Source organism: Mandrillus leucophaeus, unplaced genomic scaffold (assembly GCF_000951045.1).
Source record: "Mandrillus leucophaeus isolate KB7577 unplaced genomic scaffold, Mleu.le_1.0 Scaffold64, whole genome shotgun sequence".
NCBI lineage: Eukaryota > Metazoa > Chordata > Mammalia > Primates > Cercopithecidae > Mandrillus > Mandrillus leucophaeus.
In genome coordinates, this window is record NW_012106919.1 from 4,650,237 (window position 1) to 4,676,387 (window position 26,151).

The following is a 26,151-nucleotide window of genomic DNA, read 5'->3' on the forward strand; positions in this document are numbered from 1 at the left end:
TATCTATCTATAATGGCCTGGCTATGCCACATCTATATTCCATGATGTCCACTGACCAGAGGGTTTCCCTTCTCCAGTCCATACATGTGCCAATAAACAAATATTCAGTGAGCACCAACATGGCTGCTTCTCTCCTGTAATCAACACACGAATTGTTAAGTTTGGAATAAATTACTTTGCCTAACACTTGTATAGGACTTGACTGTTTGCTTTCAAATACTTGGTTTTGCTTCTTGCTCACAACTCTGGGATATAGGAATGATTATTTTCATTTCACAGCTGCAAGAACTGAGCTCAAAGAGGAACTGTTGCTTGCCAAAGTTTCACAGATAGAAATGGGGGAGCTGGGGCCAGAACCCAGCTCTGCTGACACCAAGCCCAGAGTTTGTACCATGACACTGGCCTGCTCCCTCGGCACTGGGTTTGGCTGGTGACCTCGACTCTGAGCACCCGTTGCCTCCCACTATTCCGTTCAGGCCTGTGCAAGAAAGACTCCCAGGCCCCTGGGTTCCCCATAGCCCACACTTCCACTCGGTTCCGCTTCTCTTGCCCAGCTGTCTCTCCTCCAAGGAGCAGACACGAGACCCGGGTGCCCTTTTGTCCTCTACTCTAGCTCTGGGCGGATCCTCCTCCCATGGTGTGGATGATGCTGAGGAGAAAGTGGTAAGGCTTTTAGGAGGAACACTGCTGTTTCACGGAAATGAAAATAGCTGCTGCGTTGTTGCTGAAACTCTGTCCCCATGGTGGGCTTTCTATTAGCAGGGAAGGGGGTCAGGCTGGGGAGGCTGGCGCTCTGGTTGGCGGAGGGCGTCAGAGGGACAACTGAGTGTACCCCAGAGCCAGGCACCCCGCGGTCTCCCAGGCCGGGGCTTGAGCCTTGCTAGCTGGGCGGACAGCCAGGGCGGGTGCTAGTTTTCTTGCGCATGGTGGAGGATGCCTTCCACCAAAGGAAGCTGCCGAGGGGAGACGGATCTGCTCTCACCTTTTGGGCTTTTGGGGAACCCAGGCAGAAAAATCTCAGTGAGGCACGGGAAGGAAACTTTTGCAAAATGTGCCGCTGCCGCTCCTCAGCAGAGGATAGTGGGCGGTTTGAAGCTGTTTTCTCCAAGTGTTCAAGTGGCTGGGGCCCTGGCGACCCGGGTCAGCCTCTCTGGGACAGCCCGGGTGGGTCTGAAAGCCAGAGCTCCCCCGCGTGTGGGAGCAGAGCCCAAGCTTCGGAAACCACCGGGCGCTGGGTTGTTTTTGGAAGGCTCCGACACTGATCAGCCAAACTGATATCCCTTATATTGTGTGAAAACATTGGCTCCCAGGCTGGGACTCCAGCGTTTCCGCCTAGAGCAGATTTTGCCTTTGGGTAGGTGGTGGTGTTCCTGGGGTGAGGGGCCCTCCTCTTACCGGACACCCAGGAGAGCAACCTACATGAAAGTGAGGGCCTCAGCCTCCGGGGTCCCTCAGAGGGTCCTCCCTCTTGGCGGCCCAGGGGAGCCAAAGACATTTTTTAGATGTCCCAATGTCTTACAGTGCAGCGGGCAGCACTCCAGGAACCTCTTTGTTGATGTAGCTGCTCACAAGCCCACCTTCCTGATGGGGAGCTTCCTGAAGGCCTCCCTCTCCACTCCTCTCTCCCCACATCCCAGGTCCAAAGTCCAGTTCTAAGACAAAGAAAGGCACCCAGAAATTGTTTGTAGGGGCACCTAGGATAGGTGAGGCCACTGGCATTGGACCCCAGTAAAAAGTCACAGACATAGATCACTGGGAGGGCTCCCTCCCGAGCCCTGTATCTCAATGAGAATCTCAGCACAGAATGTTCTAGCTGGTGTTTCTTGAACATAAATCTTTATTCCAACTGCAGTAGCTTTGACAGAAAAAAACAGGGCACATTTCATCATGCTTCGACCCTAATCAAATGGTTCTCATGCCAAAGCTCCCTACGGTTCTAATTTGCCCTATTTGGATGGGGTTGGGGGTGGGGCAGGACAGCGAGAGTTACAGAGGGAATGAATAAGACCATTTGCTCTTTTCTCGGATGGACAATTTGGGCCTGTTCTCTTGAAAACCAGTGTAGGCATTTCATCCTCGGGGGGAGACAGGACGGCTAGGAGGGGAAAATGTCTGTCTTACTACAACTGCTCTGTCTGGGGCAAAATTGTGGCTTCAGGGAAAATACAAAATGAAAGTTGCAGGGGAAGGGGGTTGTGTGAGGCTAGGTGGAGCGAACCCTGGAGTCCCTCTGTGACCTTCACTCCTGTCTAAGATGCTCTGGATGGAATCAGTGTTGATGAACACATTCACAAAGTCCCACGAGAACCACCCAGGTTGCTAACTTTCCTGGAGGCTGAAGAGTGCTGGTAAAGATGAGAGATCACACCTTCCTCCTCCTGCTGCTCTGTCCTCCCCTCCCCTTCCTCACACCCCCCTCTGGCCTTCTCCTTGTCCTCCTTATTTCATTTCCCCTGTTGGGGAGAAGCAGAAAGCCGTTGTTCTCTGCCGGCCCACCTGTCCTCCACATCTCCCAGTTTATTTGGTTCTCACTCCATTTACTTAGTCTTTCTGCCCCACCCTCTTCTCTGCAGGTCTCACGGCCCCAGTCACCTTTGGTCACTTATGGAAATCATCCAATTAAGAATAAAAAAGTTTTCAGAAGTTCTTTCCCATCTCTGGCTTCCTTGGCTGTGGGCCAATGTTGGGGTCCCTGGAAGTTGCTACTGTGGCTGTTAGTAGGTTGTAAGAGTGTCGGAGGCACTAATGTTTTCTTGGGGTAATGAAGTCTTTCTGCAGGAGGCTGCTGAGGGATAAACCGAGGAGTGGCCATGAGTACTAAGGCCAGCTGAACGTGAAACCAGATCTACTTTGACAGGCCTCATGAGATTACTCTGTTACAACTCTTCCAGATGGCACATCTTCCCCTACAAATGAGCAGCGCACAGATCTTTGGTGCAAGCCTCGTCCTATCTATCGAGTGCCCCCAGAACTGAGACTGTGCCTCTGAGGCCAGGGCAGCCCCGTGCCCAGTGGTGATCTGCCTCCTGATGAGGCTCCACTAACGTCCCCAAGGGAGGAGACCAGAGCCCATGCTTCCAGGCGGTGGGCAGGTAATCCAATGATTAGGTAGCTTTGGCTCTGGAATGTAGAACAAAATTGCAATCCGGCAGGCTTCCTTTGCTAATCATGCCTGACTTATTCTAATATCTGAAACCAGTTAGCCTTTCCTGAAGTTGCAGCACTGGCTGGGGGTGGGGTAAGGGTTACAGGTGGGCCTTAGAAGGAGCCAGGGAGTACTTTGGACAATTCGGACAATTCCCCCTGCATCTTCCTGAGACTTGCAGATGATTTTACTGGGAAAAATAACCAGTGTCAGCACACAGGATGCTTCCAAAAATTTAATAAATAATGATTCTTTAAAACTGTATAAACTATAAATTACCATGCAGTCCTTATAATTTAAAATAATTTACAGGTTGAGGTAGGGAGGGGCCCAGGAGAGTGTGGAAGGGGCAGGGGAGGGAGCGTGTCGGCAGGTCAGGCTCTTCTCACAGCCTTCCTGCTGAGCACACACACACAGGCCGTGTCGATCCGGATAAATCGCCAGGCAGCCTGCTTGCCATCCATGGTCAGCGCCTTGACAAAGGTGTGAGTCGTGGTACAATATGAGTTCCAATGCTTTGAGTCAATGCCCCGGCACCCGCTGTCAACGGGATTTGGGTCCCGGCACTTGGTCTCAAAAAAGTACTGTTTGAATACACTGTTGTTAATGTTCACCTCTCCCAACACCATCACCTCCTTGCCCTTGATGTCTGTGGCGGTGGTCTTATCCCCAACCCACACGCTGACACTGTCACACACCGAGAACTCGCCCCTGTGGAAGATGGGGTGGGACGATGACCGCTTGCTCCTGTGAGTCCTGTTGAAGGGGGCAGCACCACCGACCTCAAAGTCCAGATCCTGAGTGTCTGCAGCTTCAGGTGGGGGCTGAGTGCTAAACAGCACACGGGGTGAACGGAGTCGCCGCTTTTTAAACAGCCTGGGGTCCACAGTAATGTTGCGGGTCTGCCCTGCCACTCGTGCAGCTATCGCCACCGCCGGGGCGCTGCGGACTCTGCGAAGGGCCGTGTCAAGGGAATGCTGAAGTTTAGTCCAGTGGGCTTGGGGGATGGTGTGTCCTGCAGGGACATTGCTCTCTGAGTGTGGTTCTGCCTGTATGCCGATCAGAAAAGCTGTGATCAGAGTGTAGAACAACATGGACATTACGCTATGCACCTGGAATGAAAAAGAAATGAGGGTGACTCCATGGAGTACTAAATGCAGTCAAAAGGCAGTTTCTGGGTCCCTCGGAGTTGACCTCCCACGGGGATCACAAAGAGATTTCATTCAAACTGGGGCATTTCTGAGAGGGAAAGGGTGTGCTAGCAATGGTTACACCGGGACAACAGGCATAAACCGGGCTGACTCAGGCAGTATGGATGTGTGGTCTCCCCATCCAGGCTTCTCCAGGAAGGGACAGAGCCCCTGGAATTTTGCCCAGTAGTTCAGTATGAGCTTGGAAATATCAAACAGAATCCTTTGAGTTCTCTGACGCTTAAGGAGGCTGAGGGTGGTGGTAAGTGTCCATGTGTGTACCAGGGAGGCCGGTGGGGAGAGTTTGACACCTCTCCCTGGCACTTGTGCCTTGATGTGATGGTGCTGTCCTGCTCAGCAGTTCTGAATCCTCTGGGAAGGCACTGGGGAGATCTGCTGGGGACATGTCTTGAAGCCTCAGCACTGGGTACCCCCTTTCAGACAGTGCACTGGGTCAGCTCTAAGATCTGGTGACTCAGAGCCCTTGTTATGAATTCACAAAGCATCATGTTTGGCAAAAACCTTGTGGCTCTGGGACCAACTTAGTCCAGGCACCTCTTCAGACACTACCCCACATATATAACTGTGGACCACATAATAGTTCCTCTTTGTGTAATGTTTTTAAAATGTTTTCACTTCTATCTTCTCATGAGTCTGTGAGTTCGATTAGAATTTATCATATTTATTTCACATATAAGGAAACTGATTCACAGAAAATGAACTAACACTAAAGCATTGAAGTCATAAATGAAAACTGAACCAGAAATAGAATCCAAAGTTGACCCCTTACTAAGCCAGTCTGTCCTTCCATCCACCCTTCCTTCTTTTTTCCCTGCCTTTCTCTTTCACTCTTAAACATGTCTTTTCTTTTTATTATTTGTTCTTATGTGACTATAGATCAAATGGTATGGATCTGTCTGTCCCCAAGAGGACTCTATACTGCACTGCAGTTACCCCACAAATAATCCCCCCACTTGGTCAAGTAGTTGTAGAATTAGTTCTCCTAGAGGGCCTCTCACTGGCCTCTGTGGCTCTCCTGTGCATACTTGTAGATGTGTAGCAAACATCAGCTCCTCTGTAAAGCTTCCATAGATCTTCTTGGTTGGATTAGAAATATTTCCTGTAAGAGTGTTCTGCAAACTTCCAATTCTATCCTTTCTCCCATCTCTCCTTCCCACTCTCATGGATCATTCTACTTCTTTTCCACACAGATACCACCTAGTCTTCGAAGCCTTTCAGACCACTCTAACCAAAAATGATATCTTTCCATTCTGCACTTCAGAATAGCATAATTGTATGTGCATATGTGTGTGTGCATATGTGTGTGTGTGTGTGTGGTATGTTCTCTTCTACTAAATCAGTGCAATGACAAGAATTCTGCATTGGGTCTGGGGGTTAGAAAACCTTGTTTGGATTCCTACTCCACTACTTGTTAGCAGAAGAAACCCATTTAGTTTCCCAGAGCCTTAGTGTTCTCATTGATTGGAGGTGGGCAAAAAAAACTATTTCCCAGAGTCATTGTTAGGATGAAGTAGGTTCTCACAAAATTTGTGTAAATTATGAGTTATTTCCGTCTGCTTGTGTCAAGGACTTTGTCTTTTGTGTTTTCTACTGCTGGGTTTACCTCTCTCAGACCTCCTTCAAAGCCATTTTTATTGTCTCACCGTGACTGTGAGGTACTGGAGGGTGGAGCTGTGTCTCATCCACTTGTGTATCTGGGCACTCCATCCCTTGTATTCCACAACAGTTTGTGCATAACCCTATCACCTCTCCTAGGGTTGTGGGTAATCATTGACTTGTCTGTCTCCCTGAGAGTGCTTTGGAAGCTGCACATTTTGCATTTCAATATTTCCAGGGCCAGTTGCCGTGTCTGGCATGTAGTAGGTACTCAAAAATTAAGGAGAATGAATGAAAGAATGAATGGGAGTGGCAAGAGAAGCTCACCATCTGCCTTCTTTCCATCACAGTGCGTGGTTTCTTTTGGCCTTTGCGCATATGGCTACACACTGCTTTTCTAATCTGTTTTAAGGCAACGCATTCTTCTCCTCCATACTGTGCTTTTATTCAGCTGGAAATAGACAGCTCTTTGGTGAGATACCAAGAAGGAAATCACCAAATTCTTTTCTCTTTGGTTTCTTTGAGGAATGCTTCTGTTTGCTCCAATTCTCCAGCTGACCATGCAAAGGAGGCAATGGCATATCTGGGGTTTTGACCATTACCAGATCTGTTGGCTAATGGCCTTGCAGATAAATGTCTGGACAACTCTTAGAGGACTGAATATTCAGTTGGCAGCAAATCTAAACCCTTTACTTTTGCTCCTTTTCATGTTTCATTTCTTTGTTCTTCTCAGTACATAATATCTCTTATTAGATAGATTAAAGGAGAAGAAAGAAAACTGAAATTCATCCCCTTATATCCAAATTAGTAACACTTGTTAGAATTTTGAGGGGAAAATGAAAATAACTAAATAAAAAGGTTTCGATGGACATAAGGGACATACTTCTCCCTATTCCCCATTACCTGAAGTTCCCACTTCATTCATGGTCTCCCCTTTGGTGGGCTCATCCTCTTCTAAGGAGCCCATTGAAATTTCTGTGCAATCGACTCCCATACCTGGATCTCTAATCAACTAGTCTTTTGAAGCTAGTTCTGCCTTCCAGCTTCTTGAAGGCAATTCTCCATAGATACTGGCATTTTAAATGCAAGACATCTAAAACGAAAATCTCCATAATCATAATCCTAATTAGGACCATCTTCTCCCCATCTTCCTTCTCTGCATACAACAGCAACAGACCCATTTTGGATCATTTGATTATTAGTTTCACAGCTACCATCTCTTTTGATCCTCTCTCCTCATCTCCCTAAACACGCTTCTTCACAGTTTCCTTTTTCTGTTACTGGAACCATCATTCATTCATCCATTAGCTCTATACCTCTGCTTATCCCTCTGCTTTTTCATCCCTGACCTCCATCCAGCCTTTTTGGTTTTGTTTTGGTAGCATTCTCTCGAAACTGTATTTTCCCTTCCATTCTCATCTCTGGGCCCCTAGTTCAGGTCATGGGAACAGTTTCCCACCTGACGTCCTGTACCCTCATCTCTCTTCTTCCAATGCCTTCTATCCCTGGCTGCCCCATTTAGCTTCTTAAAATCTGCTCTGATTCATATCACCCTGCTCAAAGGAACTGGTGCCAAGTCCCTTGTCTATAAGTCAGTAGGGACTGCTCTGCCTGGCAATGGGATCCTGCCTCCTTCTACTCCCCTCACATAGTTTGCATTCCGGGCGCACAAAACTCCTGGGGGCAGTTCCTGCTTGGGCTTCCCCACCACTGCCCTTTTTCAGACTCTTCCCTTCCAGGTATGCTCCCCTACCCTCCCAGGGCCTTTTCTGCTCTCCACCTCTGCTGATGGAATCCTCCTGTTGTCCTTCAACAACTTCAATGCTGCCTCCCCTGGGGAGCTTTTTCTAATTCCAAGACAAACTACCTTCTCTCTCTCTCTCTCTCTCTGTCTCTTTTTTGTTTTGTTTTGTTTTGTTTTTGAGATGGAGTCTCACTCTGTTGCCCAGGCTGAAGTGCACTGGTTCGATCTCGGCTAGCTGCAGCCTCCGCCTCCCAGGTTCAAACAAGTCTCCTGCCTCAGCCTCCTGAGTAGCTGGGACTACAGGCACACGCCGCCACACCTGGCTAATTTTTGTATTTTTTTGTAGAGGCGGGGTTTCACCATGTTGGCCAGGATGGTCTTGATCTCTGACCTCATGATCTGCCCCCCTCGGCCTCCCAAAGGGTCGGGATTACTGGCGTGAGCCACCACGCCTGGCTCCTTCTCTATCTCTTAAAGCCTTCCCTTTATATTCTCTTAGGGCAGTTGTATTCTCTTATCCTCCCTTCTAGAGGGCAAACTCCCTGTAGGCAGCAAAGTGTCCTACTTATCTTTGTTGCCTCCAGGTGACCTAGAACTCCCAGGTAACTCCACCTCTAAGAACCTGTGAGTACCTAGACAAGTCTCCTGCCTCCAGTGTTCCTTAATTCTCCATCTGTGTGATGATGTTTAAGGTATCTTCCAACTAGTATATTCTTTCATTTTAGGCACTTACGAAGTTTTCTACTCTGCCTTGCATCCGCTGGTTTGACTGAACTGACTTCACAAAGTTCCTAAACTCTAACACTACCTTTCCACTCACAGTCAAGATACCAAATGGTATCACATTTAATCACAATGGAGATTTGTATCACAGGCAGATTGTTTCATTAAGACTTGAATATGTCTCAAATATATCTCTCATTTAGATTTTAGGTTTAAAGTTTTAAAAATATATATATTTAATTCACTCATGAGAGTGTGTTCCTATAAACTTTTAAGTTTTTAAACAAAAACTCTCTTTTAAAAAATGATCAGTAGATAAAAGAAAAATTGAGTGCATTCTCTATTCTAGTGATACAATGCACCGTTTAGAAAAGAACATTCTTCTTATTTTTGATGTGAACCAGAGGAGAAGTTTTATTTATTTATTTTTTTAAAACACCCTTTGAAGCCTTTCTCCTGAACAGATGACAGCCTTCTGTGTGGCTTTACTAAGCAGAACTCTGCAAGCTGAATGATCAGATGGGGAGGATGCAATTAGGGGCTCACATGAACGAACATGTTCTATTTAATGTGAGAATGCTCTTTAATTGTCTTCCTCCTACCTAGAATGGAAGATCCATGACTAAGAGTGGGGTGGCCCATCGGGATGCCTTTACAACCAGCCACTGATGGGGTGCCCCCCTCTTTTGCCCTCTTCTGAACCAGCGGTACATTCTGTGGATTTCCAGTGGTTCACACACTCCAGTAATAGGATACATTTCTTGCACTAGGTGAATGATCTTCAAAGATTCTGGCCTCACCTGAATAGGTGATGGAGCTGCTGGACAGAGCTAAGCAACTGGCCCAAATATTTGTGGTTAGGAGGGCTGACAGCACTGGGAGGCTTGGCAACCGTGCCTGGGGAGATGTGTTGTAGAAGGGAGTGAGAGAATTCCTGCCTTGGAGAGAGCCATGCCAAGAGCTGCCAGCGATTCTTGGGCTAGAGATGGTATACGTGAACCCGGGTCACTAACAGTTGGCGAGAGATGAAATTCTTGTGGCCAAGGAAATCCAGCCTCCTCCTCCTCCATCTCATTCGCCACATTCCGAGAGTGGGTCAAGGGTCGTTTCTTGTTTTACGCTTGACCTTCACTCTAAATGTTAACTGGCTGCTGTCTTCAGTTGTAAAGGCTCGAATGCTCTTGGGGGTCGGAGTGAGAGGAATTCTGTGACTTCTCATTTCCCCAGCAAGGTACTTCAGAGGTGTCCTGGGCTGGGCTGAACAGAGAGAGGCATCGACAGAGTAAAATCCAGAGCCTCCGTTAGTATCTCCCAGACAGGATTTATTGGGAGGAGGCATGGCTTGGAAGGTACATCAGAGATTCAAGTCCAGAGGCTCTCAAACTTCAGGGCATCAGAATCACCTGGAGAGTTTGTTACACTACAGACTGCTGTGCCCCATCTCCAGAACGCTCGATTCTGTAGCTCTGGTAGGAGGACACTAAGAATCTACATTTCTAATAAGTTTCCAGATGATGCTGATGCAGTTGGTCTGGGGACCACATTTTGAGAGCCACAAGTCTAGCCTAATTCTTTAACTTTGTAGAAGACGAAAATGAGCCTTGAAGAGGCTAAGTGACTTGGGCTTTTGCAGCCGGTGAGTGGCAGGGCCAGTCTGTGGACACCTGACTTGAGCTCAGCCTTGCTATCTTTTAGAGAAGAGAGGCCTGAAGCCATATGCACACTGTAACTGATAGGTGCTGGGGCGAGTTTACTCATCCCCCAACATCGAAATGAAAATTCCATTCAACAGATTATAAGTTTTACCTTCCTGATGCCACAAATGCAGATATTAGGGAATATTTAGATATTGAATTGTTTCATATCTGCTTTGTTGGATTTCTGGGCACCATATAGACTTTATCCAAAAGCTCTTAAAATGCCCATGATAGAAATATGCAACCAGAAAGCACTAGCAGGTACCGGCACCTGTGGGGTCATTGGGTTCTTGGAGGGCAGGTGTGCTGGATACATGAATGGGAACCAAATCAACTGATCTGAATTCTTAGAGACATACCTTGACATGAATGAGCTGAGATAGTAATAATTATTATTTATTGGGTATAATTTTCTAATTAACCATTACACAAACCTGGGAGGTTGGCCATATCATTCCTATTTTAACAATGAGAAGCCAGAGATGTAGTAAGATTAAGTAATTGCATCATAGGTACACGCCAAACAGAAATGGAACTCAGAGCCAGACCTCCTGTGTACAGATCTGGAACTCTTCCACACCCCTCCACTCCACTAGCCAAGGGCACAAAAAGTGGCTGTGAACCTTCCATTTCACAAGCTCCCTGCTCAGTCGGACCAGAGAGTTGTGTGGAGGGTCTGATTGACACTGGCTATTCGAGGTCCTGTGTTTGGTGACTCTAGACCCTTGATGCAGCTCAGACTCCTGATATGTCCCTAGGGGCCATGGGGCCAACCTGAGGGCACAAAAGATTTCCTCTCCTGGGCTAGGCAGGCTGCATTTGCTGCATCACTGAGAGCTTCTCCAGGCCCTTGCTGCTCAGCAGTTCAATCTGACTTGCCCTCTCAGGTTCTATCACTTGGGACCCGTGCTTCTGGCAGCTGCAGAGGCAGGACCTTGGCAAGGCCAAGGCCCCTTAGGCACTTACCTCAGTGTGGCTAGGATAGAAAGCTGCTCCCTTGGTAAAACTGTTATTGGGTCCGGACGCTGAGCTGAGCTTGGGTCCAGCATGCCATCCAGCCCCTTGGACTGCACGACCACTGACCAAAACTCTGTGGAGGGGGAGAGCTGGCATTAGACTGGTACCTCACCACATTCCCTGTGCCCTACACAGTGGGGAGGCATGTGCCAATAGGACAAATTCCATTTCCTTGAGTTCTGGGATTTTACCAGCATCAAGGCCCAGGAAGGAGCTAGAATTTGGCTACCAAAATTTACTGGGGCCTGGCCTCTCATGGTCCCGTAGTGGCACTTGCCTCTCACTCTTGCGCCATACCTTTTCGTTTCAGCCTGGACACCATCCATGGCTGATCTTGCACCTAGTGCAGGTGTTTCTAGACACATGCCAAAGTCTTGCCCCAGCAGATCCCTAATCTGGAATCAAAATGGAAATTGTTCAGTACCTGACACGTGCAGACGTAGTAGATCCAACTCTGAACCAGCCTAAAATACATTATACAGATGCAAAATCTCTGACAATCCAGGGCAAGTTGGTGCTTTGATAAAAATGCAGATGAGTAATGGTGACGAATAAGACAGACTGACCATTTGAGAGACAGCATGGAGCTCTCACAGAATCAGACAGGAATCTCAGAGTACCACAATGAAAAGCAGGTTTTAGAATTGGAAGCTATGGAGCTGATACAATTTTAAAAAATCAATTTTAGGCTGTAGTTTCTAGAAACAATGTAAGCTTTCTATTCTCCTCTCACCTCTATTACCTAATCTATGTAGGCGCTTCATTCATTCACAATATTTTCTGGGCACCGACTATGTGCCAAGCACTGTTTTTGGTGTCGAGCAGCAGTAAATAAGACAAACAAGGCCTCTGCTCTCAGGGGGCTTACAGTCTTGTGTAAATAAGCAAGATATCTCCAGATTCGTTATATGCCATGAAGGCAATTACAGGGTCTGATGATAAAGGGAAACTACAGGAGGTATCGAGGGGCCACTGTAGACGGGACCTTCAGCGAGGAGTCCTCTGAGGAGACGGCCTTCAAGCTGAGACCTGGAGGACGAGAAGGAATGAGGGAGAGAACATTCCAGGCAGCAGGAACAAGTGCAAAGGCCCTGAGATAGAAACAAGACAAAGGTTCTGAGCATGAAGGAATGAGACCTAGAAAACGAGCTGGAGAGCCAGAAAGAGCCAGGTCTACAGAGACACAGCACGGAGTTATGGTTTTATCCTCAGGACATTAGGAAGGGAGTGGAGGGCTTTGAACAGGAGGGTGATATTTATGGGTAAATGAATGAATGTCTATGACAGAATTTGTTGTAGGGTGGAGAAGCCCTCCCAATAAAGTTCTAGAATGACATCTTAACCTTGCTGTCCATATTCTCTTTTCAACTCCAAAAAATTCCCCTCCCTGTGGTATCTTTGTCCAGTGTGGATCCCCACCACATATCTTCATCCAACTCCGTCTCAGCTTGTGCTATGAAAGCAAATGTCAGAGAAGCCACCACGGCTCCCCAAACTCCAACCACGAAGAGGAGCTGGAGAACAGGGGAGGTAGCAAGGGCCTCTGAAGTGGTCTTCAAGCCACTAGAAATCATGAAATTAAGCCCTGGGATGTCTCCATTCTTCTTCCTTTCCCATCCTGCTCAAAATAGTCTTCTTGCCCCAGAAAGAACCAGAAAAATCTTTCAATACTCAATTGGGGTTGAAGGCTAGTGGTGAAAATGCGTACTCAGACACTCTTTAAAAGGTTACATTCTGTGACGAAGAACATTTTCATGCTCTCCCAGAGTTGGACCTAGCATGGGAGAGGGAGAATGGCATGTCCCCAGGGTAAGAGGTGGACATTATCTGGTCCCATTAGTCATGGGAAGACGGTTTCATCTAGTCCATAAACCCTTCATCTGGGTGTTTGGCTAAACCTGAAAGGTTGCAGGCTGGAACCCATACACCTGCATTCTGATTCAGTTCACTCTGAGCTTTCTCCTCTATAGAAGGAGATTCAGTTCATCTCTGAGCTTTCTCCTCTATAGGATGAGAAGCTGGCACAGATGAGAGCTAAGGTCCCCTTTGGCTCTGATTATATGAGATTCCATGACTTTGAATGTTTTCCAGGCTGCATTGCTACTAGATGCTTAAGTACTGCTTTCTCTCACCCCAAAATTGGGATTCATTTATTTCATTGATTAAACACTTAAACTTGCAGGTCCTGTGCTGGCCACTGTGTTAGGTGTCAGGTGCTAGGGATGCAAAGAATAAGACATAATACTTAACTTCCTAGAGCAAGTAATCTAGAGATAGGAAAAGGCACGCATATAAACAAACATTTAAAGTACAGTGCAGTAAGTATGATGTATATGTGACATTATATGGAAACACAGTGGAAGGAGAAATTGGTTTTATCTGGCCAGACTGGTTAGAGACATATTCATAGAGGAGATAACATCTGAGCAGGGTTCTTAAGGATGAATAAGAGCTCATTAGGGAAGAAGGGAAGGAAAGGTCCCAGAGTTCAAGAACTGGGCGGAGGTCCACCATGGCATTGCAAGAGTAGGGGACAGGAGAGGAGTATAGAATGGGCCTTACACATCAGAAGGTGCTAAGAGACTTGCAGTACCCTTCTGGGGCCTGCCTACTGAACTTCTTCCTATAGGACACAAAAAGCCTCCGCTTTTAATCAGTAGAGCAACCAGAGAAGGAATAGTGACTTTCTCTGGAAATATTCTGGATATTCTACTACAAGCTAGGATGGCCTCCAATCTGGATGACTAGAAGAAGAGGGACGTTTGGTTTAAATAAAAAATTCCACAATTCCTAGGAAGATCTGCATTCTTAGGGTGTCTACTGTAAGCCAACCACAATAGATTCCCTGGCCCTGTATCTGCAATTTCTGGACCAAGTCACCTTGGTGCATGCCAGGGTCAGGGTCTCCTGCCAATCTCATCTGGATATCTGATTGCTATATTTGAAATTGTGTCCAGCATTTCCTATGCCTTTGGCCTTGTCTTATTCTGTGTTGATATAAGCAGTTTATTACTGCAGAGAGAAATTCTCTGTCCACAATAATGAAACTCTAAAAGATTTTTGTAGATATTGTTGTCATTGTTTTTAGTCTCATGCTAATGAAGGTTGAGGCTCTAAAATTAAATCCAATTTAAATATTACAAATTTCTAATGCAAGGCATTGGGACAAACAACCCAAATGCATATCTATTTTTAAAACCCTGTCTGTTTTCATAGAGTAATCACTTAAACAGAAATCAGCTCTCACACTTTTGATAAATGCATGGAAATAAATCTCAGCTCATTTCAGGATCATATTCTGTTACTTCTTACAGGGCACAAAGGAATCCTAATAAAGTCTGGTGTACCTCTTCTAGAGCTTGTCCTGTCCTGGGTTTTATGCTTTGAAGCAGTGGTTCTCAAAGTGTGGTTCCATAGTAGTATTGTAGTAATATCTTAGAACACGTTAGAAATGCGAATTCTTGGGTTTTACCACAAACCTACTGAATCAGAAACTCTGGGAATGAAACACAGCAATCTGTAGTTTAACCAACCCTGCAGGTGATTCTGATAGTCACATAAGTTTAAGAACCATTGCTTTAGGGCTTCCACCTTGTTCCTCCTCATGGGGTAAAGGATCCAGTGCAAAGACGAAGCACCAACCCAGAGCCAGTCCACTCTGTAGACCACCCGCTTGAATGTAACTTTCCATATAACAGTCAAAGGTATGTTGTGGGCTTCTTCCCTCTTCTGGACCATACTCCTAGGACTTATCTCAGAACCCAATGTCCAACCAACCCTGAGCCTGGTAGAGCTAGGGGAGAGAGGGCTCTTCTTAAGACCCCTGAGGTTAATCGATAATATTTTGGTCAATTTCAGTCATGAAACTTAGATTAATGGCAAACTGTCCAAAATCCAATCAATATATAGTTTAAGGAAACTGTGCCTCTGCTGATTGTTTGTCAGGGACTAATGGGCCTTAGCCGCAGCTATTGAAACCCGTTAACTCTGTCAATCTCCATCCCCTTAATCCTTCCACACTCAGATTTTGTGGGACATTCTATCTATCTCACTGGCTCCCCGTTTGTACTGTCCCTGAATCCTCTATAGCAGTGGTTCTCAACTTTGTCTGTAGTTTGGAATCTCCTGGGCAGCTTTTTGCACTCCTGCTGCCTGTGTCTCACCTTCAGAGATTCTGGTTTCATTGACCTGGAGTGCTGCCTGGGCCTCGGGAATTTGTAAAGCTCCCTAAGTGATCCCAATATAAAGCCAGGGCTGGGAACCCCTGCTGCATAGGATGAATGGGAAGTTTGGAATTGTCTTTGATAAGCTAGTAATTGTGAGACATTATCAAGAAATTAATATATCTCAGAAAACATAAAGTTCAGGTGTGGTCACATTATAAGCCACAAGAAGGTCTGAGAATATAGTTGACAAACTCTCCGGGGAATGTTGCCCCCGTCTCTCCTGCCTGACCGATGCCCAATTGTCTAGATATAACTGACATTTGTGAATTGGAAGCTTTTTGTTTGTTTTACTCCTTTCATGCCACTTAAAATCTTCTCTGGTGATGCCTATTATTGACCATTATTAAGGCCATTACCAAGCACATCAAATCATCTCAAAATGGCCAAAGTTGATTTTTTTCCCCCAAAACAGCTCTCAGTCAGCAAACTTCATGGTTGTATTCCATACTAGAAAAGATTTCAGATTCCTTTTCCCATTGTGGACAGACTCCAAGTAAGGACTAACAGAGAGAGGGGAGGATTAAGGGGAATAGTTACAGCCTATAGCAATCGCACCAACAATCATTCTTATACCCTCAACAACATGTCCTTCATCTAAGACATTCCTAGTGAGTATCCCTACTCACCGAGCTCTCCTGGGCGGAAACTAGGAGAAAGGGGGCTGCAGTCGCCCTGACATCTTTAATGTAGTGCAAGCTGCTCTTGGGACTAGCCATTGCTTTGGAGCACATGGGAGGAGTGGTCCCAGAGGTCTTTTTGGCCAGGTGTCCCCAGATCTTTGGTATTCAAAATTTCAGCACATGGTCCTTGGACTTAATAATAGTCCAACCCACTATTTGGTAATAGCCAAATTGATCACTGCATCAAAGATGCCAGGGCAGCTTCAGCCCCCTTGCTGCTAGTTTCCACTAAGGAGAGCTCTGTGCGTAGGGAAACTCACTAGGAATGTCTTACATTAAGGACATGTTGTTGAGGAAATAAGAATAACTGTTGATGTGACTGCTGTGATCTTCCTGGCTGTAGCCATTCCCCTCAATTCTCCCCTCCCTCTGTTAGTCCTTACCCTGAGTCTGTCCACAATGGGAAAAGGAATTTGAAATCTTTTCTAGTATGAAATATAATATGAGGTTTGCTGAGAAGGAGCTCTTTTTTGAGGGAAAAATCAACTTTGGCCATTTTAAGATAATTTGATGTGTTTTAACTATCCAGTGGTTTTGGCACATCCAATAGGAAATTAATACCAAGGACTTAGGAAGACATTAAGGTTCGGTGAAATTGCTGTTCTTTTTGATGAAAAGTTTCAATGCTGACAATTCTAAAGTGCCCTGGCACATTTTCCTGAAAGAAAAATGGTCCTATGGCTCTTTGGGAAATTTGTGGGTAAATTACAAAACCCTTTCTAGCACTTCCCCGGAGAGTGAGACAGCTGTAGGTAGGAAGAAGTTGTGGTTGGCTGACCTCAGCTTCAGAATCAAAGGGCACTTGCTATGAATGAGAGTGGCCTTCTATTGTGTGTGGTGAAACACAATCTGCATGTTTACCTGACTGGAGGAATTCATGAGCTGTATAACGTCCCACACCCCAGGGAGGTTTTCAAAGTGTGGGTAATTACAACAACATTATTGTGGTAGAAGATAAGACATCTAAACACACAGCAGCCTTCCGTTACAGAGTTGAGGGCAGAATATTTTTGCAAGAATGTATGGCTAAATAATAGTCCTTGTAGTATAGCCCATCAGCTTAGTAATACTAGTAATATATCTATAATCTATATTTGAGTGCCAAAAACAATCCAATATTTTTTCAAACTTTTCTGAGATCCTAAGAAAACATCTCCTTTGTTCCAACTGGCTAATCCTTAAACCACACACAAAAAACTTCATTTCAGTGATGCTTTTGTCCTTTCCCTGGTCCGTTGTTCCCATACTTGGGACTAATAGCAGACAGTGGTACTGGGAGCAACGACTCTCAGGTTGGTTGCAGTCAAGGTTCGCGTATAATCATAACAGCACCTATGGAGTCTCCAGGCTACTGCAGACCTTGAATAACCACCTAGGATTGAACACACGAAGGAAAGCAAAACGGTGCCAGTGAATGTTAACTTAGATCCAAGCCCTTTATTCTACTTGCTTTATAGGATTAAATGTCCTCGGCTCTTCTTGAGCTAGCCTTTTCCTCTCAGTGTGTGGTATGTTTTCTAAGCAATAGGTCAAGAAATGTTACAACACAGAAGTCTATAATGCGATTCAGATGTAACTTCAGAAATTAAGACAAGGTAAAGATTCATAGCCCTGAAAAAGACCAGGAACTATACTGGCTTAACTGACACATGGGATTCCGGTGCTTTAAAAAAGGCAGGCAGTCCGTCCTTCAATTAAGGAGGGATAAGGGATGAGTCATGGCACTTGAATGTAAGGATTCAAGTAAAATGCCACCCTTACTCATTAAAGTGTCCATTAGATGAGGCCATTTCTGTTTGAGCAGCTGGACTTCAGTTTCACTGCAAAAATCGCTGTACCTCAACCAACCTGCATCCAAGAAAACATGGATCACAAGCAGTCAGCACCAAACACATCCCAAGGGAAACTGAGTCCAAGGACACATCAGATACCGTCCCACTCCACACCACTCTGGAGTGACAGCTGCCATCGTGTCTTGAGCTCCCTTGCTCTTCTGCACTGACATTTCCTGGCTTGTCTGCTGACTTCACATCCAGAAAATCTGACTCAAGGCATGAAAGAGATAACTCAGCCCAGCTTTGCCCAGGCATGCAGCACATGCAAATCCTAGGTAACCTGAGGCGAAGATAAGAGCTGGAAATGAAGAATTTACTTCCATGTGTGTGTTTGTCAGGGGGCTTTAGCTACTTCCTGTGCATGGCTTTAACTATCTTAGTCCCATATGGGCTCCTATTATACAGTAACACATATTACTTATGGGGAATGCTGGAATACCATCAGGGTGGTTACCTCTAATGAAGGGCTATTTGACAGGGATTTTTGAGCTTAGGTTAAAGAGTTTCATCTAGCTCTTTCATTATCTCGGGAGGAAAGGTCAGGAGAGATGAAAACCTGCTGTCCTTTCTAAAGTCACTTGCTTCTCATATAATTATATTTCAGAATATTCCCAGTCTTCTAGTGTTTCTTCTTTTAAGATTTATTTGATAATGACAACATGAACAAAATAAAAACTCTGCATTGGGGAAATTTACTCCGGAGCTAACGAGAGACCCACAGAGAGCATCTGTCTCTAGAGACCCCGAACATTGTGGGTAATTAGAAATTCCAGAGATGAGAGCAGACAGTTTTCCTTCTCAATCACCACACTTCTCAATCTTCAGCAAGAGACTTAACCTCTCTGCCCCTCAACATCTTCTCTCAAAAATCAGAACAATTATACCCTCCATATTGGGTTATTGAGAGGGTTAAATTGAATAAGCATTTAGCCCAGTGCCTGACACCTAGTTGGTGCTACATAAATATCAGCTACTCTTATTAATATCATTAAAGACATTTGGCCAGAATCAGGCAGCTAGTTAGTGGCAGATCTGGGTGCAGAAGAGAAAGTGACGCCTCCTGTTCATCCCATGCCCCCATCTGGCCCTCTCTGGCAGGAAGAAATCACCACTTTGTGTCCCAGTTGTGATTGGAATGGCTGGCCATGCACATGCTCAGTGGAACCGAGCAATTGTAGACTGCTCAGTCTGCAGCTGTGGGGCGATTATCTGCAATCATTTGCCAACAAAGATGCTGAGTAACAAACTGAAACATTTGTTTTTGAAATGATCCATTTTCTTCAGCCATGTCGCAGTCAGAGGGAGGAAGCTGCTCCAGCTATGACTGTGTTCATCGGAGCGCTGCGATGTTTAGCTGTCACTAAAACTTGCCAGGCACTGTAAAGTTAATAGCATCTTTTCTTAAGTAATTGCTGCCTTGCAGGAAAAGTGAATCACAAGGAGAATACAACATGGAAGATATCCTCATGATCACATTTATACTTGGTTATCCAGGGATTTGGGACAAGTTTAGGCATCTGCTGGATTAACTTCTTGAGGTCTTAAGTGTATTTCTATCTGTGGGGCTGTCCCAGTGTAGGCACTTAATGAATGTTTATTGAACGGAATTGAAGACTCTTCCCACAGCTGCGCCAGTTTATTCAACCCAAGTAAATCATTATTTCATGTTATACTCGGAAATAACAAGTGGTCCCAATTCACCTTCTTGGATAACTGGGCGAGCCTCCCTTTTACTTTGGCTATTTAGTGTTTTATTTAAGAAGGAGAGTGCCATATTGGTGGCCTGACAGGTGGGCCTCAGAGGAACTAAGAATCTAAGACCCTCGTTCCACCTTCTTTATGAGCCCTAAGAGTGTACACAGGTGTTGTGCAAAACAAACACCCTCCTTACTTCCAGCTTGTTCATTTTTCTTGTCTAGAATTTCCTTGGAGAAGGCTATGCTCCAACCCAGCCGCTGGTTATGTTGTGCAATCCACTGGGATGGCAATCACCTCATTGTTTAGTTACAACCCATGAAAAGATGAAAAAAAGAAAGAAAAAAACACAGTACACATACAGAATGAGGGTGGAGACTGCATGATGATAATGAAAACCATTTGTTAGCATTTCACTTCTTTGTGAATCAGCCGAGTTTCTGGCACCAGGCCTCTGTCTGTAAAGGAAGCTGCACCTCAAAGGCCCTCCAGGGACTCTTTCTGCCTTGTCTGGTCTAGAGAGTGTCGCCTTTTGTCCCCAGGAAGGTGGGCGCTAGACTGACTGCCCCAGCTCCCTCTGCACTGCAGCCACCAGGACTGGCTCCAGCTCTCACCTTTTGTCCCAGGGCCATGTACTTATCCTGTGTGGTTGCACACTGGTGGTTACTTTTAAGCTCTGCCTAAACCACAGTTTGGTCTCATGCATGTGAGGATGCTTTTCCCCTTTGTCATCTCCCTGTATTGTGTCCCCTCATCTGTGTCCAGCACTTTCAGCCCTGCTTTCTTTTTGGCTATTTCAACTTTTCCTTCTTTCCACAGACCTGATTCCTGTATTCTCAAAATAAGGATTCAAACTTTGGAGGAATAAAAAGCAAAAATAAATTAAAATTTAATGAATAAAACAAAAAACCTCAACAAACAAACACCGAAAATTTCACAACCAGTAGAACACTGTGTATCTGCCTGAGCATGTATGTTTTGCCTGCATTGTCCCAAACAGAAGAATAACTTCAAAAGGCACATATGATGGTTATGGGCAGAGACCAGTACCAATGCTCTTTGTGCACCTGTATTCATTAAGTCCCAGGACCTAAGTGCTTTCCCTCTCTGCCCACTTCTGAAATCTATCACAGCATTTAGATAGGTCAAGTATAGAATTTAGATCCACAAAGCATGGCAGCATTATCTTCAACAACCACCACCACCCCTACCACCATCACTGCCTCCACTTCTTCCATTACCATCACTACTATCACCTCTTCCAACACCGTCATCACCACTACTTTCTCCATCACCATCACCACTATCACCTCCTCCATCATTATTACCACCACCATCTTCCCCAACACTTCCTCACCACCAACATCCTATCGCCACCACCAGCACTACCACTTCCAACATTTTGCCACGATTACCACCCCCACCATCAACACTGCCATTAATATTACTACCATCGTCACCATCCCCATCACCTCTAAAGGGTTGAAGAACTTTGGAGTCATGGAAGTTTGACCAGTGTTCTCCAAGACCTCCTCATAGGCCATAAGTAGAATCACTAGAGGCAGAAGATAGCTGAGCCTTGAGGTCATTTAGTCTCTTCCAGAGTAATTAAATGAATTGTGTAGGTCCATATAACCTCCAACTGACTGATGAATAGAGTTAGATCTAGAAATCAATATTCCTGATTCTCCATAAATTTCATTATACTATTTTCTAGCACTCATTCTGGGGCTGTTTTTTCCTTTCTTTCTCCTGAGATTTTTCTTTTCTTTTGTCAGCTTTGTATTTCCAATAATGTTGGTTATAACATTTTTCAGTTTAGACCTTGATAAATCTTAGAATTATCTCAAAAGAGCAATACCTGTAATGGTCACAAGAACATTTATATATAGACATGTGCACATACACACACAAGTATTTTTTACTTCTTCGAGATGTAGTTTTGCTGTGTCACCCAGGCTGGACTGCAGTGGCATGATCTCGGTTCACTGCAACCTCCGCCTCCTGGGTTCAAGCAATTCTCCTGCCTCAGCCTCCCAAGTAGCTGGGATTACAGGAGTACACCACCACACCTGGCTGATTTTTTCTTTTTCTTTTTTTGTATTTTTAGTAGAGATGAGGTTTCACCATGTTGACCAGGCTGGTCTCGAACTGCTAACCTCAGGTGATCTGCCCACCTCAGCCTCCCAAAGTGCTGGGGTTACAGACACGAGCCACTGCACCTGGCCATATTTTTAAAAGCAGGTAAGGGATTACGTATCTTGGTCCTCCAAAATGAGAAAGGCTCTTCCATTTGCCTGATGCAATCTATTAAAGGTAGGTACACAATTTTTGCAGACCATGTTGAGTTTTTCCATTTCTTGACATCTGAAGACAAGTGGACTTTGTGCTTAGGCCTCTAAAAGAAGGGAACACCCTCTCTGACCTCTCCTCTCAGCCTTCGGAAGGAGACACTCCTCTGGCTAGTCCAATTCCATGACAGCAACGACTCCCACTTCTAAGAGAGGCGTTCTGGGAGTTAAAGGCCAGGCCCTGAGCATGGCTGTCTCCTGTCCCTTCCACCCCAGCGGGAGAAGTGGCAGGACAGCTGTCTGAGGAGGAGGCCTAGACAGCTTCTTTTTTCCTCAGTCACTGGTTCAGACTGAATGGGGAGCTCCTAGTGACTGCTGGGTCACTAGGGTGAGTATGCCAAAATTGTGAGTTTGAGTTTGGGTTTGTAGGAAGAAAAGGCAGGGATAGGATAGAAATCCCCAAGAGTCTTCTTTGGCCTACAGCTTAGGCTGTATTAGAAGTATTAATAAGGATAGAATGACCTATATTTTATGTGTGAAATTAAATGTAATATAATATTATGTGTTAAAATATGTTAATTACTCCATTAGCATAAACTGTGGGTTAGAAATGAATACAACTACTACCACTAAAAATCAATAACATGTATTATGTATTATGTACCAGACACTATACTAAGCACTTTATATATATTTATTTCCTTTTAAAATACTCATTAAAAATCTTTTGAGGTTAGTATTTGACAGATAAGGAAACTTCAGCTCAGTAATACAGTGGGGAAGTAGAAGGTCACACTGTTGAGTGGGTGGCATGATGGACAATAGCCCAGGTCCCTTGCTCTGTGATTCACTCCTTTTTAACCCTACTCTGCACTGCTCACAACACTGATCAATTCAAGGGAGCAAGAGTTCTGTCCTCTGGGTTTTGTTCTGAGTGTCGATTTCCGCTTCCATGATACGGATAATGTATAGGTGGGATTCTGTGCATCTTCTATGCTTGAATATACCTAATTGCTTTTAAAAAATTAGCACACACTTTTGAGTTTGTAAAATACCTTGGCTTCTCTACTTATCTGTCATGACATTCTCTTTGTTTATACCCTTGAGGGAGCCCATACCCCATACTCTCTCCTCACTGAAGTAATCTAACCAACAAGGAACAGATTTTGGAAGGACCCACTAATCTGATAGAAATGTAGCAATGAAAGATAGATGTTTAGACATGTGAAGTTGTTCCTTACTGAGAAATTTATAGAAATAGAATGTGGCTATTCCATTTAATTTTATGTATTTTGGATAAGACTTACTCTTAATTCTGAGACTGTGAAGAAAAACCGCAGGCAAGACAGAAACTACTCACTCTGGGCTGAGGATGTGATTCTCTTGGTTGGCTTTTTGGGTGTGAAGACCAAGCCAGAGGCTGATGGAGCCAAGTGGAGACTGTTAATATTTCCATTCATGGACATGCAATAGCAAACCATCTCATACATTTACAGGAAAGCATCAAATATAATATCTTTGTTGAGCTTAATCAAAACCAGAGTAAAATTCCAGTCGACAAGAATAGAAACTTACCCTAATGATTTCATTTTTAGTCCAAAACATACAGTGTTTTCTCTGCTTGGTCTGTTTGTCACTTTCTAAAACAAGAAATTACCAAGCAAAGACTTTGGTTTGAGGGACGAGTGGAAAGCAATAAACATTGAGCAGAAATGCAAAGAGATCGAATGTCAAGAGTCCTTGGTGGATGAACATTCAGAAGTGGATTCAATTTGTGAATTGTTGACTTTATTTCCCAGAATTCATGTGAGTTGCTCAATCAGGATTCAATTGTCCAGGCTTCATGCTCTCAGCAGTGAGTGCTTCATATAACAGAAGTAAATCATAAGGCAAAAAAAGAGGAGGTTGAGTTACCATCAGCGGTATGTTGTTTGTTTGTTTGTTTGTTTTAGGCAAGACATTTGCTTTCATTGTTAGCAGGTGAAATGGCCTTTTTCTAGAATAATAAAAATCTCGCACTACAAAAAACATAACCAGAAGAGAAAGAACCATCTTCTGATTTGCCATAGTGAGTTCAGTCGATAGCTTAATATTAGGAATTACGTTGCTATGTATACAGCAAATTGGTGGTTTTCATTACAAGCACTGGGTGAAACTCTGGAAGTTGCTGTAGCCCACCAGCCCATTGCCTCTAGAAACTCTCTTTAAAAGAGATAAAGCCACCATCTTATTTTAGCTTCTCAAGAATAGTGAGTATGATGGTGCAAATTAGAGGAAGGCTCTTCATCAGTGAACAATGGCTGTCACCTACAGGGTAACAGTGACATTTTGGCAGGCACATCAGAAGAGCACAACATGGCCATTAATTATGCAGTTTGGTCCTGTCACCACTGGGCACTATGGGATATCTGACAATGTTGGTACTGATGATTGGTGGCCCTGGCCCTGGTGCTGGATCTGCTGATTCCAGTTAGGAGCCATCCTGGGGCTAAGCCCAGGTCAGGGACAGAGGGAGAAATGGCTGTCTCATTTCCCATCATCCTGGAGCTTGTTGAATGTGGTGGCATGAATGGATGAATCCTGAGCAGATGGAATGAGATCACCCCAACACCTATAGGCACTGGAACAAACTAAGTGAGCTGGGATTTGTCTTACCCTTAGGAAACCTGATGTTATTGTAGAGGAAAACTGAAATAGTAGAAAGAGAACATTGGCGCTATAGTGGGATGCAATTGAGAGAGGAGGGGAGTAAGAGAATGAGAGCAAAGAGTAAATGAGAAGAAGGGGAAGCAGGAAAGTAACAGAGGGGAGTGGAGAAAGCAAAGGAGGGTGTGGAGGGAGATCCAAAGGGCAAAGGAGCAATGCCAGCAAGAGAGAGAGAAGCTGAGAGAAAGATCAGAGAGACAGAGACTGAGGAAAGACTTTGAAGATAATCTCAACCTCAGCTCTGGTGAGGAGGAAGAAATCACTGCACAAATCACAAGCAGACTTACAGTACTCAGCTTGTGCTGGTGAGATGTGATTCCTGAATTTCCCTAGAGAAAAAGTCCAAGGAATAGGTAATCATAGCCATTTTATACTAAGCAACAACTCTACCGAAAGAACCCAAATTTCATTGAACCGGCTTCTGGTAATCTTACAAGATTATGCATGATGATGTTTCAGTTTAGAGTCTATTAGAATATGATTTCTGCTGGAAAAATTTCAAATATAAGCCCAAACCCAATGATAACATTGCCTTGGCAGAATGAAACAGTGATTTCATCTCATAGGTTAGGATAAGGCCATATCCAAGGGCTCACAGCATCTTCAACACAAAAGTCCTTCATTGCAGGGCCACTGGGCTGGGCGTGCCAGACTGTCTCTTAAAATAAATGAGATTATATGACCTCACCATTATCAGATTCAGAGAAAATGCCTTGGAAAAGAAACTGTGAGTAGAAAGGACACAAGGACAACATCAAGGGAATTGGGGTTTCCCATTGATGCTTGGATCCAGCTGGAGTTAGTTACAGTGTAAACTTTGTTTAATCACATCCTCTGTCATTAATAAAACCCCAAACCAAATACAGAGATAGATGATGATGTACTTGGATTTCACATTGAGTTTGCATCATGCTTTACCAGGTGCCATCCATAAATCTGGGATGCAGGCTGCTGGAGCTGGGGCCGCAGAGAGGCTGTCTCAGGGATGTGCTTCCACCATTGCTCTGTGCCACTGCCATGCCCCTGTCACTGCTGTGCAGTTGGTCAGTGAACAGGCTGATGAAGGCTATAGGCTTTGCCCAAGACCCACAGTCATTCTCTTCCCAGAGTGGCAGGTGTTAAAGACAAACCAGGAAGGTGAGGCACCTGAAAAACCACACCATAACAAAAATGGGTTGGATGAAGTACGGATGTTAGAACTTCAGGAAGGCTTTCACAGGGAGTCTGAGAAGAGCTGATCTCCATCATTCCAGGAAACACAACGGGCAGAACTGGAAGAGAGGCAAGTGCTACTTCAACATGAGGTTTCTAAAGATATTCAACTAAAGAAATGGGCTGCCAGTTGTGGTGGAATTCCCTGTTATAAGCAGTGTCCAATTCAGTATGAATGACTGTCATGGCCTTTTGTTATAAGAGCATTAAACTTGTGTAGATTCAGTTATATGTAATCAGAAAAAAATTAAAAGAAGGAGAGAAAAAGGAAGCAATGAAAGAGGTAAAGAAGAAAGGAAGGAAGGGAGGAAAGAAGACAGAAAGTGAGAGAAAGAAAGAGTGAAAATGATGAACCACTTAAAAAGTAAGGGTG

General features: G+C 44.8%; 1 protein-coding gene across 1 annotated transcript; it reads right to left on the minus strand.

Moving 5' to 3' along the window:
- Positions 1-3,367: 3,367 nt before the first annotated feature.
- On the minus strand, positions 3,368-11,205 carry NGF (nerve growth factor (beta polypeptide)). The gene is made up of 2 exons (XM_012000818.1): positions 11,083-11,205; positions 3,368-4,257 (listed from the first exon to the last, which is right to left on the minus strand). The coding sequence occupies exon 2, from the start codon at positions 4,243-4,245 to the stop codon at positions 3,520-3,522; it is 726 nt and encodes a 241-aa protein (XP_011856208.1). The 5' UTR covers positions 4,246-4,257; positions 11,083-11,205; the 3' UTR covers positions 3,368-3,519.
- Between the last annotated feature and the right edge of the window lie 14,946 nt (positions 11,206-26,151).

Excerpts from the sequence above, each read along its gene's own strand:
- NGF (XM_012000818.1), bottom strand. The coding sequence starts at position 4,245 with ATGTCCATGTTGTTCTACACTCTGATCACAGCTTTTCTGATCGGCATA.